At 37.0% G+C, this 18068-nt stretch overlaps 1 protein-coding gene across 1 annotated transcript in view; it reads right to left on the reverse strand.

Moving 5' to 3' along the window:
* Positions 1-17654, reverse strand: part of trip4 (thyroid hormone receptor interactor 4) — a 135440-nt gene extending 117786 nt beyond the window's left edge. The window contains exons 1-11 of the mRNA XM_057834315.1: positions 17468-17654; positions 12839-13020; positions 12607-12737; positions 12300-12518; positions 12142-12220; positions 10368-10473; positions 10068-10280; positions 9857-9983; positions 4408-4601; positions 4200-4324; positions 453-544 (exon numbers count right to left, since the gene is read on the reverse strand). Of these exons, the coding sequence (XP_057690298.1) occupies positions 453-544; positions 4200-4324; positions 4408-4601; positions 9857-9983; positions 10068-10280; positions 10368-10473; positions 12142-12220; positions 12300-12518; positions 12607-12737; positions 12839-13020; positions 17468-17547 (1548 nt within the window). The 5' untranslated portion in view covers positions 17548-17654. The remainder of the gene's footprint in view (positions 1-452; positions 545-4199; positions 4325-4407; positions 4602-9856; positions 9984-10067; positions 10281-10367; positions 10474-12141; positions 12221-12299; positions 12519-12606; positions 12738-12838; positions 13021-17467) is intronic.
* Positions 17655-18068: the final 414 nt, after the last annotated feature.

The following is an 18068-nucleotide window of genomic DNA, read 5'->3' on the forward strand; positions in this document are numbered from 1 at the left end:
TTTATTAACTGGTTTAATAAGAGTTTGGATTTCAAACCATGTGTACTAACTACCTCGTGTCATGGACTGTACCCTATTAGGAAACTACGGGTGAAAAAGTGCAGCCTGACCTCTGCTGGTAACAAAATGATATCGCATTATAAAAACAATATGAACCACTACTTCCGAGGTCATTATTGCGAGGTCATTTTACAACTTCAAGCAGGTCAATTCCTTTAAGATTTTCAAAAATTTAAAAAAAAAAAAAAATCTATTTAGGTTCATTGAAATATCTAACCAAATAGATTGCAATTTTAGATATTTTGATTGCACTGCAACTATATCTCTCTTAAATTAAATGAGAATATCACAATGTTTATTTGTTTGTGCTTGACACTAATGTTACTTGCTAATTTTCTTATATCATTATTACTACAATAATGATTTAAAGAAGTATTGTATATGTCACTAACCTGCTCTCTAAACTGATCTTGAGAAAGGCAATCGGTGACATTGACACAGCCCAACAGGCAGCCAGTGGGATAGTTGGAAGGAAACCTGGGATCTATAAAGACAAATAGAAAAAAAAAATACAGCACAACATTACAGAACCTCTATTAACGTTTCCTATGATACAGTGGAAGTAATGAGACAATTACAGTGTATCACAAAAGTGAGTGCACCCATTGCATTTCTGCAGATATTTAAGTATATCTTTTCATAGGACAACACTGACAAACTTACACAATGAAAAGTAGTCTGTATGCAGCTTATATAATAGAGTTAATTTATCCCCCCCCCTACCCAAATAACTCAAAATATAGCCATTAATATCGAAACCCCTGGCAACAAAAGTGAGTACACCCCTTAGAAACTACATCCCTAAATGTCCAAATGGAGTACTGCTTGTCATTTCCCCTCCAAAATGTCATGTGACTCATTAGTGTTACTAGGTCCAAGTGTGCATAGGGAGCAGGTGTGTTCAAATTTTTAGTGCAGCTCTCACACGCTCTTATACTGGTCACTGAACATTCCAACATGGCACCACATGGCAAAGAACTCTCTGAGTATCTTAAAAGACCTATTGTTGTGCTATATAAAGATGGCCAAGGCTACAAGAAGATTGCCAACAGCCTAAAACTGAGCTGCAGCACAGTGGCTAAGATCACACAGCGTTTTAAAAGACTCAGAACAGTCCTCGGGTTGGTCATCCAAAGGAGATGAGCGCACGTGCTGAGAGTCACATCCGTATGCTTTCTTTGAAAGATAGTCGCAGGAGTGCTGTCAGCATTACTGCAGAGATTGAAGAGGTGGGGGGTCAGCCTGTTAGTGCTCAACTATACGCCGCACTGTACATCAAATTGGTGTGCATGGCTGTGACCCCAGGAGGAAGCCTCTTCTGATGACTGTACACAAAAAAAGCCTGCAAACAGTTTGCCGAAGACATGTCAACAAAGCACATGGATTACTGGAACCATGTCCTATGGTCTGATGAGACGAAGATTAATTTGGTTACGTTCATACTGCAGGTCTTAATGCACGAATCCGATTTTTTTGTGTTTTTCCGACTCGAGTGAGGCATTAACTTGACAGTCTGAACGGGACAAGTGGCATATAGTGGGCCATTTCTAATCTGATCTAGGTCATTTTCGTATGTGGTTTAAATGCCATCTGGGCAACATTTTTCCAGAACGTCGCGGCGGTCTGAACTGGCAAGTTTCCCAAATCGGAAATCATGCAGCAATTAAGTCATCAAAGAGCGAGAGAGACGTTGCCCTACGGTAGCGGTGCAGCTGTCCGTTAGTACCTAACTTGTCTTGAACACGGCTTTTGGGGCAGGGTCGGGCTTGGCAACAGTCATAAAAAATTAAAATGGGTTGAGGATAAGCAGGGGTAAAAGTGGCCAGAATTTCTTGCCGGAACTCCCCGACGTGAGGATCGCAATGGAGCCAGAAATTGTATTTATTTATTTTTTCTTTCTTTCTTTTTTTTTTTTTTTTTTTGGGGTCAAACCTGTGAAATTACTGAAATGCAAAGGAAACTGTTATTTTGATAACACATACAAAAACTGATTTTCATTCTAAATTGTATTCTTTCAATGATTTGCAAAATAAAAGTTAACAAAAACAGCAATAACCCCAACCTCAATCCCCTTATTTTCCCCCATTTCCTCACATACTAAATGCCAAATCTCAATTTTAACTACTTAAGAACATAGGATTTATATTTAAATTGAAGTTAATGTATACATTTACTTTTTTTTATTTTTATTTTTTTTATTTAAATAATAAAGACAAGGAACATACATTCAGAGAAAAGTAGAAAATGACTTATATTATGCTGAATGAAATGGAATATATTTTGAAGATCGCGCAAACACACTTTTTTTTTTAAAATCATAAGGAAATGAATAAGTAGCCTAACATAAATGAACAAATATAAGTCCAAAGTGCACATTGACAGCTAAGATGTTCTGAACCTCCCCATCAGAGCAAATAAAACTAAATATAATAAATACGCCTCCTCAACTCTTTCGCTGCTCTTAAAGATTTGATCCATTTTATGTTGCATTGCCTTTTTTGTCGCATCAATTAGACCTTTTTTTTTGCTGTTCCAGAAAACATGCACACTTGAACCAATCAGAGCTAACCATCTCTGCTGATCACGTCAGTATGTCAGCCAATTGAATGGATAAAAGGGTCCAGGCGTTTTGCTTTGCTGTGTGCATTCGCACATTGACGTGACTCATCATCGTCAGACTCTGATAACTGCAGCAGCTGGGGAAACCTCCCTGCCGTCCGTGGAATAAAATAAATAATATATATGGGTGGAAACGGATTACGCTACACAAGTAATTTATTATGCTTGTTGTTAACACTTGTGTATGTAAACAAATTGAACATTGATCTGTTCAATCCTGACAAGAATTTACATATTGATGATTTTACTAGTACTATGTATACATTAGGGCTGCATCCACTAATAACACAGACGACTAGAATTATCTGGTCAGGAAATTGGGAAACACAGCTTCGGCAGACATGCAAGGCATGGACATGAGGCTTATAAAACTTATAATAGAAGACATTCTTCAGCCTATAACATATATTTTTAATCTTTCTAGGTCATAATACGAATTGCCAAGATCTTACAATGCGGCCAAAACCTGGACAACGCGCCTGCCTGGATCGAATCAACTGAATAAGCTAACCGCTGAATTATGAACTAATCTACTGGATCTAATCAATGTAACGAGCACATGGACACGATCAACATGGACTATTGGGAAAATGAACAATCAAGGGGGATGGTTGAATAAATAAATAAAAAAGAACCTTGTAATCACTACGCAATTTGAATGTCAAAAATTGTTATTCGATATTATCTGCGTCCTAAGGTATACTGGGGGCGGGTTTCAATAAGCTTCGGCATCTCCAGTCTGCCCTTTTCTTTTCGGGTTGAATTAATTGTAAACACATATAACCCAAAATCTTGACTCAAATCCATCTTTAAATGATGAAACAGTTTTAAAACTTTCACGTCGAAAGTGGACAGAAGGGAAATTATGGAATAACGGGAGCAAGTTTAACAACTTTAACGGTTGATTCACAACATTAAATTAATTGAATGTAGTTTAAAGCTGTTGATACAGAATGGGGACTTGAGTATTTTATTTACTGTTTTTAACGGTTAACTTGATACTGAAATAGTAGTTTGTTTAGCCTGAAAGGATTTTTGAAATATTTAGGAACTAGTGTACAAAAAATAAAAGCGTCAGCCTCTGTTGTTGTTGAAATGCAATTGGTTGTGTTACTACAACTTTATAGCTCTGTGCCTAAAAGCTTAAGTTATTGAAGTGCCATTTTATTTTTTCTTGAAAAGGACATTTTATTTATTCTGTGTTTCTGTGAGGTATTGATATTGTTGTCTTTTACTTAAAAGAGGCACGGATTATTGTTTTTCGTTGTGATTTCTTAAAAAGTATTTTTGAATTTCAGAGTAAACGTTTATTGCGTTTAAATGAGTGTACTTAATATTACTTAGTATTATTAATATATGCTGTATACTTACTGTGTTATTGTAAATTGGTAAAAAAAAATTGGGGGTGTGGGGGGGGGGGGGGCAATAATATCGCAATAATTTATCGCCCACTAAAATGTGTTATCGCGACAGGCCTAGTATATACTCACATAATCAACATTTTCTACTTTCTGTTGTACCTTTATTGTAGATGGAGCAGTACATAGCCTCCACTTCAGCAATCTCCTCAGGAGTAGGCTTCTTGGCCGCAGCAGCAATCCAAAGACGGCCACGGTGTGATGTATACCATGTTCGGCCCTCTACTCTACAGAAAAATAGCTCCACGTTAGCACTTTTGACCATTTGATTACAAGAGAATGACCACTACATAATTTGTATACTACTTACCTCTTGATGCCTTTGACCAGTAGTGATGCCCATGGCTGGTGCATGCTGAGACACCAGCCTCCATCAGACATCTCCTGCAATTCTTTATCTTGGAGCCTCAACCTTGCCCGCTCTCCTTCCTTTCCATCATGTGCCAAGCTCTGTTCCTTCACTAAGCTCCTTTTGTTGTTTTCCCTGTTGCCGGTATCTACCCACTATAATACAAATAGGACAAATGAAAATTATGTCACAGTTTGTAGAAAATAACTTACAAGCAAGCCCAAAAGAAGAAAAAAAAAACTCAGCAGTGTAGTTAATGGCTTTGTCCAAACATATCTGTCTAATTGACAAATGGAAGAACTAAAGAGTGAATACTAAAATCACAACAATATGTGTATTAAAATTTTGTTGTAATTTTTGTAGGCTTATACAGTGTTCAGCCAGCTCTTCCAAAAGCCGTCAGCAAAGTGAAAGCTAACGTTCAGCAGTAGTGCGTATGAAACAACTACACTGCAAGGCTGGGAGTACAGCACAACAGCAGACTGTGAGCAGCAGATATGCCACACTGAACCAAACTATGGCAACTTAGACCAACCTCCAGCAACATGAATACAGCAAAATACACAACAATTGTTTTTTTTGCTAAGTGATGATTCGCACCTATACAAAAGTCATTGCAATAGGCTAGGAAATTGTGTGCATAACAGATGTCACAAGCAATGGCAGACTATGTAAAATATTCACATTTGATTGGTTAAAACAGTTCGGGCATTTGAAAAATGTCTGCTAAGAGCAATTTCGACTACTTCAACCCTTTATTGCCAAATGTATCACATTTGATACAAATTTAATAATTTTGAGACCAATTCAGAATATAGAAATCCAACCCCCCCCCCCCCCCCCAAAAAAAAGGGTTATCGATATTAGAGCGCTTATTACACATATACGTTTTTTTTTTTTTTTTTTTTTTTTTTTTTTACAAATATGAAAAAAAGTTATAAGACCATTAAGACCTTATTTTTCAAATTTTGGGATTCTCTGACAATTGCTTCATCTGGCAGGCCTGACTTTTTTAATCCAATATTACACATTATAAAAATTAAATTTTCTCTCATTTTTTGAACAAGATTTTTTCTCTGGGATGCACCTGATCAAAACCTTGTATTGTGCTCTGCAATTCCTCCATCACCATGCCTGAGCAGGCTAAACATCAAACCAGGATGTGAGCTTGCATGCTTTGACCAAGTAAAGTTTTGATGTCACTGAGCTATTCTGAGAAATTGTTTAATGGGAGAGCGACTTATAGGACGCATTAAATCAATTCACATGACATGTCATTAGAAGAGCGTAATGGCCGAACCGAATGAAAATCAAATATGCAGAGTGCTTACTTACACACTGTGCATATAATAATTGAATACAACATCTTCGGAAAAACAGATTTTAATCAACATCGCAATTAATACAAGAGGTTTTTAACTGAGCGTTGTATAATGCTTGCTTGACTCGTACTACGAAACATTGATGCAACCTAGAACACATAATTAACAATTTTATGCAAACTGGTTGGTGAAAAAGTCAATTGATATCTAGTATTTGTATTACCTCAATGACTTTCATGGACATCAGCAAGTCTTTGAGGCATTGAATGAACACGTTTGACAGATGACCCATTTTGTACTCTGGATTTTGATAGAGTGACGCTCCACTTGTCTCTTCAGAATTCCCCACAGGCGCTCAATAGGTTTCAGATCAGGAGTTTTACTTGGCCACCGACCCTATTCTTTTTAAGAATGCTATTGTAGCCACGTCGCTGGGTGCTTGGGTTCATTGTCATGTTGGACAACTGAACGACGACAAGGGAACAGAGTGATGGTAGCATCTTCTCTCTTAAAATACAACTGTTCATCTCAAAATTCATGATTCCATTGATTAAATGAAGCTCCCCAACACTAGCAGCCCCATAAGGACACTGACACCACCATGTTTTGCTCCAAGTACCATGTACCTCTCTGTGTACTCCTCTGATGGTATTGAAACCATCAGTTCCAAAAATATTAATCTTGGTCTCATCACTCAGAAGAATGGATTCCCAGTAGTGTTGTTCAGCATTGGCCCTTGCAAATTTCAGTCTGTTTTTTTTTGTGCATCGGCTAAAGGAGCGGCTTCTTACGTGGATAAAACCCATTTGCAGCGTGTGCAATATTGTGTGATGGTATACAGTCTCCCCAGTTTGGATGCTCCTAGGCGCAAGGTACAACTTGACTCCATTTCTATTTATATTTATTTTAATCTCTTAAATTTATATGGCACTTTTGCTACAGTATTTTGACTAACTAGAAATTTCTGATCTGATCTGAAGATCAACTTTTTATAGCTTTCACCCTTTCTGTGTATAGAAATAATTTTCTTCCCGAGATTGTACGAAAGCATGAAGTGTTGACAGGTTTCCTTATTAGTGAAAACTTCCTTGTGTAGTCAGCAGTCTGCCCAACACATGTGTAATGAGTAACTAGATTCATCTGTAGTTTAAATAACGTCTAGGAGAAATTTGTTTTTACCCACATGTTTTCATGAGGGTATATTCATTTCTGCCCTATAATCTCTACAGATTTGTTTTAAAAACATTTTTGAAAGTGTGAATGACCTAATCTGTAAAAAGCTGTAAATCAACAGCCCACATTTGCAGGACCATTTTGCATTGTGGTTTGCTGTTCAAAATGTGGTTTCTGAATGGAAAACCAAGGTTTTCTGGAATATTAGTTAGTGTCTACTCAATTATGATGTGTACTGTACTAACAAAATCTAAAGATAGATGAAAAGGTAGAGGAGATAGATGACAAAAACAACCAAAGGAATTGTCAAGGCACCGAAAACATTTTATCTACAACTAAATCTAAAACAATTATGCTTCTTTCCCATTAAAAACATGATGCGGAAGATATCCTTCAACACTGTGAATTCTGCAATTTGAACTATCTTGATCATGCAATCACACAAAGAAGTGCAGACGCGATATGTCAGCGCGCTGCAGAAGCCTGGCTAACTGACATGACTACAGTATATGTCAGCCAGGGTAATGTTTACATCAAAGGTAATGCATTGACATCGATATTTCTCAACTAAGTTGAGGTTATCTTATGTCAGTACCAAAATGTATGTCATCATAGCAAAACATTGTGTCTGGAGGCCAGAGCAAAAAATATTAGCACATTATTTGTGAAATCTGATCCCGTTCCCACATACTAATTGAATGCCATTGTGCAAGATCGGTGGCAGCATAGCACACCAGTTTCTAGAGATGCACGATAATATTGGTCACCGATAATTACCGGCCGACAATGGCAATTATAACGTCACACAGATAATCCAGATAAAACGAAATTCAACCGATAATGCAATCCGATAATTATATACTTGATTTAGCCTCCAAATGTGCGCAATCAACAGTTTTGTCCAATTCTGCTAGTTTTAAGGAGGTGTTTTTGCAGTGTAGTAATGGGATATATGTTAGGAATGGCTTACTTTTAAAGGCATTTTTGTGCAACTTGGGTGTTTACTCTCTAAGTAATTGTTGCCAAAAGCTTACCATTACACAATGTCATTGCCATTGTTTAGATGTTGGAATTTACTACTTGTTCACACTTGATGTGGAAAAAAATAGCACTAAATTACATTTTTGCACAGTAACATTTGATTAGGGCTGTCCCAAACGACTAATTTTCTCCCGATTAGTCAGCCGACTATTTTTACGATTAGTCGACTAATCTAATAATTAAAAAAAAATATATATATATATATATTTTTTTTGTTTACTAATTTAGCAATGACATTTTTGTTGACGCTTATCAATTCACAAAAAACATATTGGAACACTTAAATTATTTGTTAAAGTACAAATAAACACGTAAATAACAATAATAAATCACAAATAAACAATGAGTTCAAATGCTGATAGAATTAACTAGTGTAGCATCCCGATTGAAAAGATGGTCTCTTAAACTGATGGTTTACAACTTTTATTCCATCCTTGATGTAATCACACTGTAAGCGCTACGGTGCACACAAATAAAACAACACAATTAGAAAGTAATGAAAACTTTTCACCTTTTTCCTTTTAAAACTTATTTATATATCAATGAATTGCCTATATGAATTGCCTTTACCTTAATTTATTACCTTATCATTGACAATGTCTCCCTTGAGTGCAATCACTGTATAGCCTGTATATATTTATGACCTTTTAACCTTATATAATTTTCTATACCATAAAATAAACCATAACATGAAATAAACCTTTCAGTTAGCATTAAGAACAATACTAATAGCACTTATAGGCCCATTGTCAATGAAACATTATTATTTAGTAAGGCGACAGCACCCTCTGGTGTACAAAAAAAAAAAAAAAAAATTACAAACGGTGACGGCGCTTGAGGTGTTTATTCACGGCCGACGAGCAGCCAAGCTTGGCATTGAAGAGGCAGGACAGACGAGTACTCTCCTTTGTTTCTTTGAAATAAGTCAATGTTTTGGACACTCTGGTGCGCTTTTTTGGCTTTGTGCCGCTTTCCCCGCTTGCATACAGAGCATCCGACATTCTGAACTTTCCGCGCATATATTTTTTTAACCCTTCATTAACCGTCGACGGGATGTTTTGCTCGTCGACGGATTTACGTCATCGATGACGTCGACTAGTCGGGACAGCTCTGCATTTGATCTTTGTATACTTTAACGTTTTACATACATATTTGAATAGAATTATCGGCGTGACATTATCGGTTATCGGGTGGAAGGAGCAGGAAATTATCGGTTATCGATATCGGTTGAAAAATGTATTATCGTGCATCACTACTAGTTTCATTCATTTGATTTTCTTTCCTACCCCACATATGGAATGTGCCATTTATTTTATTTGTTTAGCATTATAATTGGCCTGCAGTTCAAAAGGGGCAGTTTTATTTATGTATTTTCATACCTGGTTTGCTTTGCGACCCGACACAGAAAAATGACTGACCCATTTTTCAAAATTGAAGTTTTGGTATAACTGTGTGTGCAGTATTTTTGTACAACAGAGTACTAAGATGCATGCAACACGGGGTACACTCACAAAGATGTTTTCTTCGAGACAAATTTAGCTGCCTGTGCTGGGAAAAAGTGTATATTAATATGTCGGGTCACCAATTCTTACAGATGTGTAGGAGTTCTCCACCTTTCCTACCTTGTTCAAATCGGTCCTCAGTCTTGTTCTTTCAACAAGCTGATTTGACCATTCCTCTCATTAAAAAAAGTGACAACTTTGTAACACTACTTGTATTCTGTGTGACATGCTCTCAAACAGGGGAGGGGTCTAGTAGTGTAGTTGAATTATTTTTCAGATCAAATCAGGAGAAAAACAAGGAAAGATGAACATATGTAAGGTATTGATGTTTAACATTTAAAAAAAAAAAAAAAAAAAAAAAAAAAGACATACTTGTGGTGCACTCTGCCTTATGTTGGGGTTGACCAGTTCACGGAGATTCTGTTGTTCACTTTGTCGTTTATACAATGGAGATTTTACCGCAGAGTCAATGTGTATTGCTTGGAGGGTCTCATCTAATCTGCATGGTTAAAATATACAACATTACTCATAACCTCAGAGCCTGAGTACCATAACTGGAATTGTGCTAATACATCTTTCTTACTTATTGTAGTACTCGTTCAAGTTGTTTCCCTCGTCAAGGACTTGTCTACCAGCGAAATCCAAGGTAATTTTCCGGTCTTTACGGGACGCATGACGAAGTTCTCTCAGCTCTTCCTCCTTCTTCCTTAGCTTGTCACGCTCAGCGTTTGACAACCATTGGTTGTCAGTTGCAAAGTAATCAGACTCATCGTCAAGTACCTGAGTTCTCTTGACACTGCAGGAGAAATAACAGCACCTTAGTATGGTTTTTGTGATTCTGATTTGATTGCAAACTACAATGAGAAAATTTTGATCATGTTACCTTGTCCTGTCATATTCCAACAGTTTATCTTTGTGCTGGACAGCCTTCTCCAAACCAGCCTTCATCTTGTTTTCTTGATGTACTAGGTAATCTCTTTCACCACAATCTGTTGCAAAGAAATATTTCAGAATACTGCAATTTATACTGCTTATACATAATGTGTAGTGCAAGATTATATCAAATGTTGCCAATAAAATTACCAAAAGTGAATGGTCTGTTTTCACTTTCAAAAGGGGCAACCTTACTATAGGAAACAATACCATAATGGAACACAAGAGAAAATAGTGCAACATATCAGTCATCCATTATCTGTACTGCTGATCCTCACTGAGGTTGAGGGGTGATCGACCCCATCTCAGTTGACAATGGGCAGGAGGCGGTGTACACAACCATAGAATATTTATAGCATGGAAGTCTGAACTTTTTCTCCGAGGGCCAAATACAGAAAAATGGAAGGCCACAAGGGCCACCTTAAAATTCTTTAATCTTATTTCACAAATAACGGCAAAGTTTAACGTTATTCGACTGAACATTTGTCAAAGCTATGATTACATTTTCGAAATTTCCTGTACGGCATGCGTTTGTTACAGTTTTGGGATATTTTCGTAATTTTTAGGCGACAAACACATCTTCCAAAAACTCCACATGAGTATGAGAACCCTTTTTCTAATATGTATGACAATCTGTATCACCGTAATTTTCGGACTATCAGGCACACCCGACTATAAGCCGCCACCGACCAAATTTGACACGAAAACGGCATATATTCATAAATAAGACGCACTGGACTATAAGCCGCCGCTGTCCTCACTGTATTATGGGATATTTACACCAAAAGATGTTAACTGGTAACACTTTATTTGACAGCAGTGTCATAAGACCGTTATAATTATTACATGACACAGTCATGAGCATTAATGAATGCTTCTGACAGATGTCATTGAGTGTCATTCGGCAAATTAACTCACTTTTGAATGGATGGGAAAGGTCAGAGCTGGACATAAATGGAGTCCGTGACAAAATTTGCCGGTTGACACGTAATGACTTTTGTCATAAGCATTCATTCATGCCCATGATAGTGTCATCATGACAGTGTCATGTCATAATTATGACGTTCTTATGACAGTCTTAAGATGCCACTGTCAAATAAAATGTTACCTATTAACCCAAAAAAAAACGCACTGGACTATAAGCCACAGGATCCAAAATTAGGGGAAAAAGTAGAGGCTTATAGTCCGAAAATTACGGTGTACTTTGGCAGAAAGTTCTCCAAATTGGCCGATTTAGATACATTTTTTTGGTCTCGGAACTAGACAGTCATATTTTTTATTTTTCTTGTTTGTCAAATTTTTGCTGCATTTCTTTAAATGTTGGATTTTTACCTCAATTCAAACGCTGTCACATGAAGACTACAATTTCTGTGGGAACAGTGTTTTGTTTGTACGTACTTTGTCGAGCAAAACACCTTCTGAGGCAAGGGGCATCAACAGTCGGGACAAAAACCAATTCAGTATACTGGGGCGGGGGGTAAGGTTTTTTTTTTTCTTCCCAAAATTTCAAGTCCAGATATTAACCACATATAGGATGTTGAATTTCGGTTGACGTTTGCAATCATTTGTGTGCTAACGTGAGCGTGCTGCAGCTATAGCGGCCCTACCATCTCTGAGGAATCTTTCTGTTTATGTATTTTAAACAAACAGCCCAGGAGCTCCCAGGTGCATACCCATTCACCCAATAAAGCCTCTCGTCTCCCAGTTTCTATGGCGATTCTCACCTCCCATCAGCTTCTTTCTTAGTTTCTGGCTTTTGTTTGAGTCTCTTAGCAGAATCTCTTGTTCTTCTTTGGTGCAGACCTGAAATGGCAAAGAAATGAGTCAGATCACTATTAGGGACGATAACTAAAACAAAATATGATGATCGAAATGGTTTTACCAGGCTACCACAGAAGAGACATGGACCGGATCCCTCTTGCTCGCATACGATACGACCACAACTGATACAATTGTTGATGAGTCTGTGCTTCTGAGCAAGGCAGTCGCAGCTTTGTCGTCCAGGTAGTAAAACAGTCAGCTTGTCTTGGCCTTCTTTAGCATAAAGACTTGTAAACTTGGTTTTCTTCTTTGTTGAAGCCATACTAGAGCTTTCTTGAGTCTACAAGTGTGTGGGAAATAATAACAATATTAATATATTATTTGTACCTCAATCATGGTAAATATATTTCTAGTCAATGGAAACTGACCCTCATTAGGTCAATAGGTGTTTTGACAGCCTCTGGTTCTGGGTCAGTTTGACTCACAGTCAACACCTCTTGTTTGTTACGACCCTTCCGTTTAGACTTCTTCTGGGTATCTTTGATCATATCTTGTGAGTCTAATTAAAAGAAAGTAATGTTGTGAACTAAATATTTTAGAGATTCTTTACTAATTACCGTACATCCAAAAAAAAAAAAAAAAATAGAAAGGCTATCACACCTGTTGCAGACATCGACTCTGTGAGAAGGAATAGACCAGCCGTATCTCCGGCCTGTCTTTGAGTCTTTTTCCACTTGCATAGGAACTCCTTAATGAACTGTCCTTTCCTCCCATCTGTACCCTGAAGAAGGTCGCCCACATACTCTTCAATCTCCTCTTCTTTTTCAATTGATATAATGTATCTGAACAAAGGATGGACATGGCTTCAATTCACAATAACAATGATACTGACTGTCCCTCACTTTTTCAAGAGCGCCCTGCTTGCGGTTATCTGGAAATTGTATTTAAGAAAAACAGGATAAGGTGTGTAGATTCCTTTGTGCTGGCAAATACTTGAGAGTGAGTGTTGTTTTGTGATGACTGGTGGAATTGGGGATGGATGAGAGTTGCAATTTTGAACGCATCATTAGGAGTGTCCCACTGGGTCAGGCATTTCGGCCTTAACACTAGACACCCTCAGCAGGGGTGGCTAGGCACGTGATTGACCAGGGCTTGCGTCAATCCCACTTAGACATGAGAGCTGACAGACATGAGCAGACTACTCATAGGACTGTGCATTGGCAAGAGCTTCCTTTTCCCAGAGTCAGTCCTGAGATATTTTCCTGACAGCAGCGATGGTTTTATTTTTGTGCTGCAATGCTTAATCATTTTACATGAGTAATTTGATTAGAAAAAGCTTCAAATCAAAATTTGCTGCTTCGATTACTCGTTTGCATTTACTTTTATTGATTTGGGTGGATACATTGCCCTCTAGTGGCAACAGTAAATAAGACATAACTCATTTAACATGGCTGAATCCAGCTGCTCTCCGTTAAGATATTCATAATTTAGTTTATAGGTGTATTTAGACGTTTTTTGCTGGAATGTATATGTGTCTGAATAATTACTTAGGAACATCATTAAAAAAAAAAAAAAACAGCGTTTTATAGCATTTAAGCTAGCGGACTTCTGCTGTGCAAGTTAGTCAATTATTGTTTTGTTGTACTTAGAACGTCATTTATTTATTTATTTATTTCTCATACCGTTTGAGGCTAAGATCACGTATTTTTATTAATTTATTTTTAAATGATAGTGTATTTCTGCATTGTTTTTAAGAAACACTCAGGAATAAGGATGGGAATTGAGAACCAGTTCCTATGGAAACTGGTTCCATGAGATTCAATTACATGGAATCGTTATGCAGTTTATCTAACGATTCTCTTGTAGATGCCAACTACTACAATTAAAGTCACGTAACTTATGCATGTTACCCACATTCTATTCAGCAAGTAAGACTACATGATTACTCAAAGAGACCTCTCAACAATTATAAACTGATGAGTCGTTGCTGAATGATTTTGCATTGATTTTCACAGGCCAGGTCATTATTCATGAGACTACTTAAAGAAATGGTGATTTTTCCAAAAAAGTCTATTTATGGGTCTATTGTATTCCTCGTCGAATACTCTAAGAAAAACACAACATATATGCATCTAAAATAATCCTAAACGATTTTTTAGCAATTTTAATACTCCTGTTAGAAAGGTTCCTTGGGTATGCGTTCGTTCCCATAGCAACCAGTCAGTTACTTCCTGTTATTGTCATACGTCACATGCGCTGCGTATTCTGGGACAGAGAATAGGCGTAAGGTGCGCATTTCGAGCCACCGAGCGAGTTCGGCCACCTTTTAATCAGTGTGCGTCCATGAACTAATGTAAGTATTTCCTCTTCATGTCATAAAGTTGTTATGATAAGTTCGAGTCGTTACCAGCGCGACTGTTTCGTGTTTTTACTGTTACGTTTCCTGGTTGATCCTGCTCGTCCTCTTTGTGTCTCCTGCTCGTCCTCGCTACGTCGAGGAGAGCGTTGTTTATATTATTTTCGCGTTGCACTTTTGTGTTAAGAAGGAATGTGTTAGTTTAGCATCATAGGTTTAATGTTGTACAGCCATACAAGTGTAAAGTGCTTAGTTTTCGCCACTTTTCTGGCCAAGATGACCGTACCTGTATGCAGCGTGCTTCCGGGTTGTGCGCACACACTCGCACCCCCCCACCCCCACCACCACCACCACCTTTGTGTTCATTATACTGTGCGAGTCATGTATGTCTGTTATTGACTGCTTTACAGTCAATTTGCATTGTTTATTGCATCAGCACTAATATGATGTAATTTTCTTTCCTTTCAGAACCACACATATACCCACACATTCCAGTCTTCTTCCACACACATACAAATACGTCAACATCTTTCCACGCATGCTCTCATCTGCTCAATGAGTGCTTGTCATATCAAGTGCCATTGCCTGTATATAGTTGTGCCTGTTGCCAAGTTGGATTAAAAGTGCCAAAGACCAACTCCACTCTCCAATCCTTGTGTTCTAACCAACACCCCGAGGCGAATGAACCATAAAACATGTTGAACCCAGAACCTCATAAAGTCCATTTGTCCATATTAGAATCGATAAGAGAATCGATAAAGAATTGAATCGTTAAGCAATATCAATAATGGAATCGGAATCATAAAAATCGTATCAATTCCGATTCCTACTCAGGAATGTTAGTTTGTACTCGTATTTATTGCTCTTTTGAAAGTGCAACCTGAGCAAGCCTTTGTTTTACATCTCCTAAAATTGATTCTGCAAAGCATTAAATGTTCCTAATCTGTTGCCTGGCACAGCCAGACTATTCTCACTGTATTTTCCAAACACTGTGAGAAATAGTCTGGGACCCAGCCCATTAACGGCCTTTCGAGCAAGGTACAAAATCAATCGTCCAATCAGATTTGTTTAGTTGCGTGACGTGTTCTTAACGAGTAACGTCATTCTTGTGCGCCGAAAGTCGTGTCTACAAAAACACAAATGGCGAACGGGAGAGCCGAGAATATGTTCCAATCCGCAGTAAAAAACAGTTTTAAATTACCAAAAACACATCGAAACAAGTCTTTGACAACAGTCAACATGGCTCGCGCTAGCCATGTTGAATAAACTTCTTAACTTACGAGAATATTTATAATAATAAGTTGAAAAAGAATTTTTTTTTTTGTTTCCAATCATTCTTAAGGGGAATTCTAAATCAGGCTGCTTAGGACAGCTATACTTTCGCAAAGATCGTTATCCATTAAATATGGTATGCCCGCCGGTGTCGTGCCAATGTAGTTTTCCCTGTCAAAAATTGCATCCCCTGGGCGGAGCCATGTGGAGGTAGATTTGTGTCTTCATTATTCGATCAAAAAAGAGTTTGAATGCAAAAATAAATTTGAAACTGAAAATTTTGAAAATGCATTTGAAAGCTAATTTTCTTTGATTAAAAAAAATTTTTTTTTTTGGATTGAAGTTTTTTTTTTTTTTTTTTTTTTTTTTTTTTTCAAAGTAATGTTGTTTTGCGTTTGGGCCACATTTTGGCTAGGACATTTGTGTCTTCATAAGTCAATCAAAAAATAAGTTGCTTCAAACAAAAAATATATATTTTCAAATGAAAAATCACGTCCATCAAAAAAAAAAAAAAAAAAAAAAACTTCATAGAAAAAAACTTTTTGAATGCGAAAAAATATTTGACACTCAAATATTTACATTTGAACACTTAATTTTTTTTAATTAAAACAAGTTTTCCCTGATTTTAGCAATCAGTCTTGTGTTTGGGCCATATTATGGGTAAGACAAATCATGAGTCCAAATCAATTAATCCCCCAAAAAGTTGCTTCAATCAAAAAAAGTATTTTCAAACAAAGATAAAAATTATTTGAAAAATCAAATTGCCCTCCCCTAATTTTTTTTTTTTTTTTAAAAATAATATGCAAAGCAAATAACCGTCTAAGGTGCTAGTCTCATGATCTGTTCGAAAAATAATTTTGACCTATTATAAAAATATATTTTTTTGTTCATTTCATTCATTTTTGGTGTCTGCTTTACAACTTATATATATATATATATATATAGGAAAGTCAATTACATGTAATGACACTCTTTGGCCACCAGGGGGGGCTGGCCTACCTGGCCCCACCTTAAACTTCGCTTATGGCTGCAGCCCTAGTTTATTTGCCAATATTCTGTTCTGTAATATTGAAATTTATTTTGTTAAATGTATACATTTTCTCCAACTCCAATCATTCGGAGGTCCTTGGATTGAATCAAAATCGAATTGTTGCAGACTTTGTAACATTGGCAATTTAATATCGTATCGGTTTCCAAAGAACTGTACAGTATAGTCATGAAATTGTATACTGATAAGTACTGAACACGTCACCATTGCCCATCATATCGCATCATATAGAGAATAAATGCGTGCAGGAATGAATGAAATATGACGTGAATAAATGAACTATTAAGAAATATCAAACGTTCCTTAGTTAAACTCTTACAGTAAAACGGCATTTTTTTTAGTCTTAATCGATAGTAAGGTTTTATGCAGCCAGAATAATAAATTCATTTAGCTCTTAAACTAAGCCAACAGAATAATGACATGCTTTCAAAAGCGTAACGATGTTGTTGTTAGAGAGGCAAATCAACAGAAATTCTGTCGAAATAGGTTTTATAGGATCACATTCAATGATTTACTGTGATTATGATTATGATATTCTCCTGACCTATTGCATATTAAATGCAACTCGGTTTTCGCTTTTGACAGGCGGAAAGTCATCCCAAGGCTTTCTTACTTGACGATGTCTTCAGATGCCTCCAGACAAAATTGGTGATGTAATTGATCCAAACTCCACTGCAACAAATCCTCTGCCATTCCCCCACGCCAGCGTTAAATAAAAGTTACCAATGAAAGTTAGCTTGCCAGCAACGTACTCGAAGCATGGATGAGTTTCTAGCCGGTTGAATAACACACGGGCACATTATATAGTCTGTGCGGTGCACCACGAAATGCCTTCCTGACAGAAAATCCCCCGACTAGATATTGGAGGAGAGGAGAGAAGAGGGGAGTTCTGCAAAAAGAGAATCTTTGAGCAAAACATCATATGTTTTCCTGAAATACAAGGATTAAAATTAAGGATTTAAATGATGCCACAAAGACAAGTATGTTGTTGACCAACACGTGACAATATGTGTGATACATTGAAACGAATTTTAATTAGTTTTGCATTTGAGGTATCACAGTGTTCCATTATTTATTTATTTGTGTATTTTTTAAGTTTTTTTTTTATTTTTTAATTGAACGCGAGTCATTTTTACAGATTAGGTGCATACACAAGAAGAGACATGAATTTAAACCAGAGATGCATCAAAATCAAAATTTCTTAACTGAAAAAC

Source organism: Corythoichthys intestinalis, chromosome 1 (genome assembly GCF_030265065.1).
Source record: "Corythoichthys intestinalis isolate RoL2023-P3 chromosome 1, ASM3026506v1, whole genome shotgun sequence".
NCBI lineage: Eukaryota > Metazoa > Chordata > Actinopteri > Syngnathiformes > Syngnathidae > Corythoichthys > Corythoichthys intestinalis.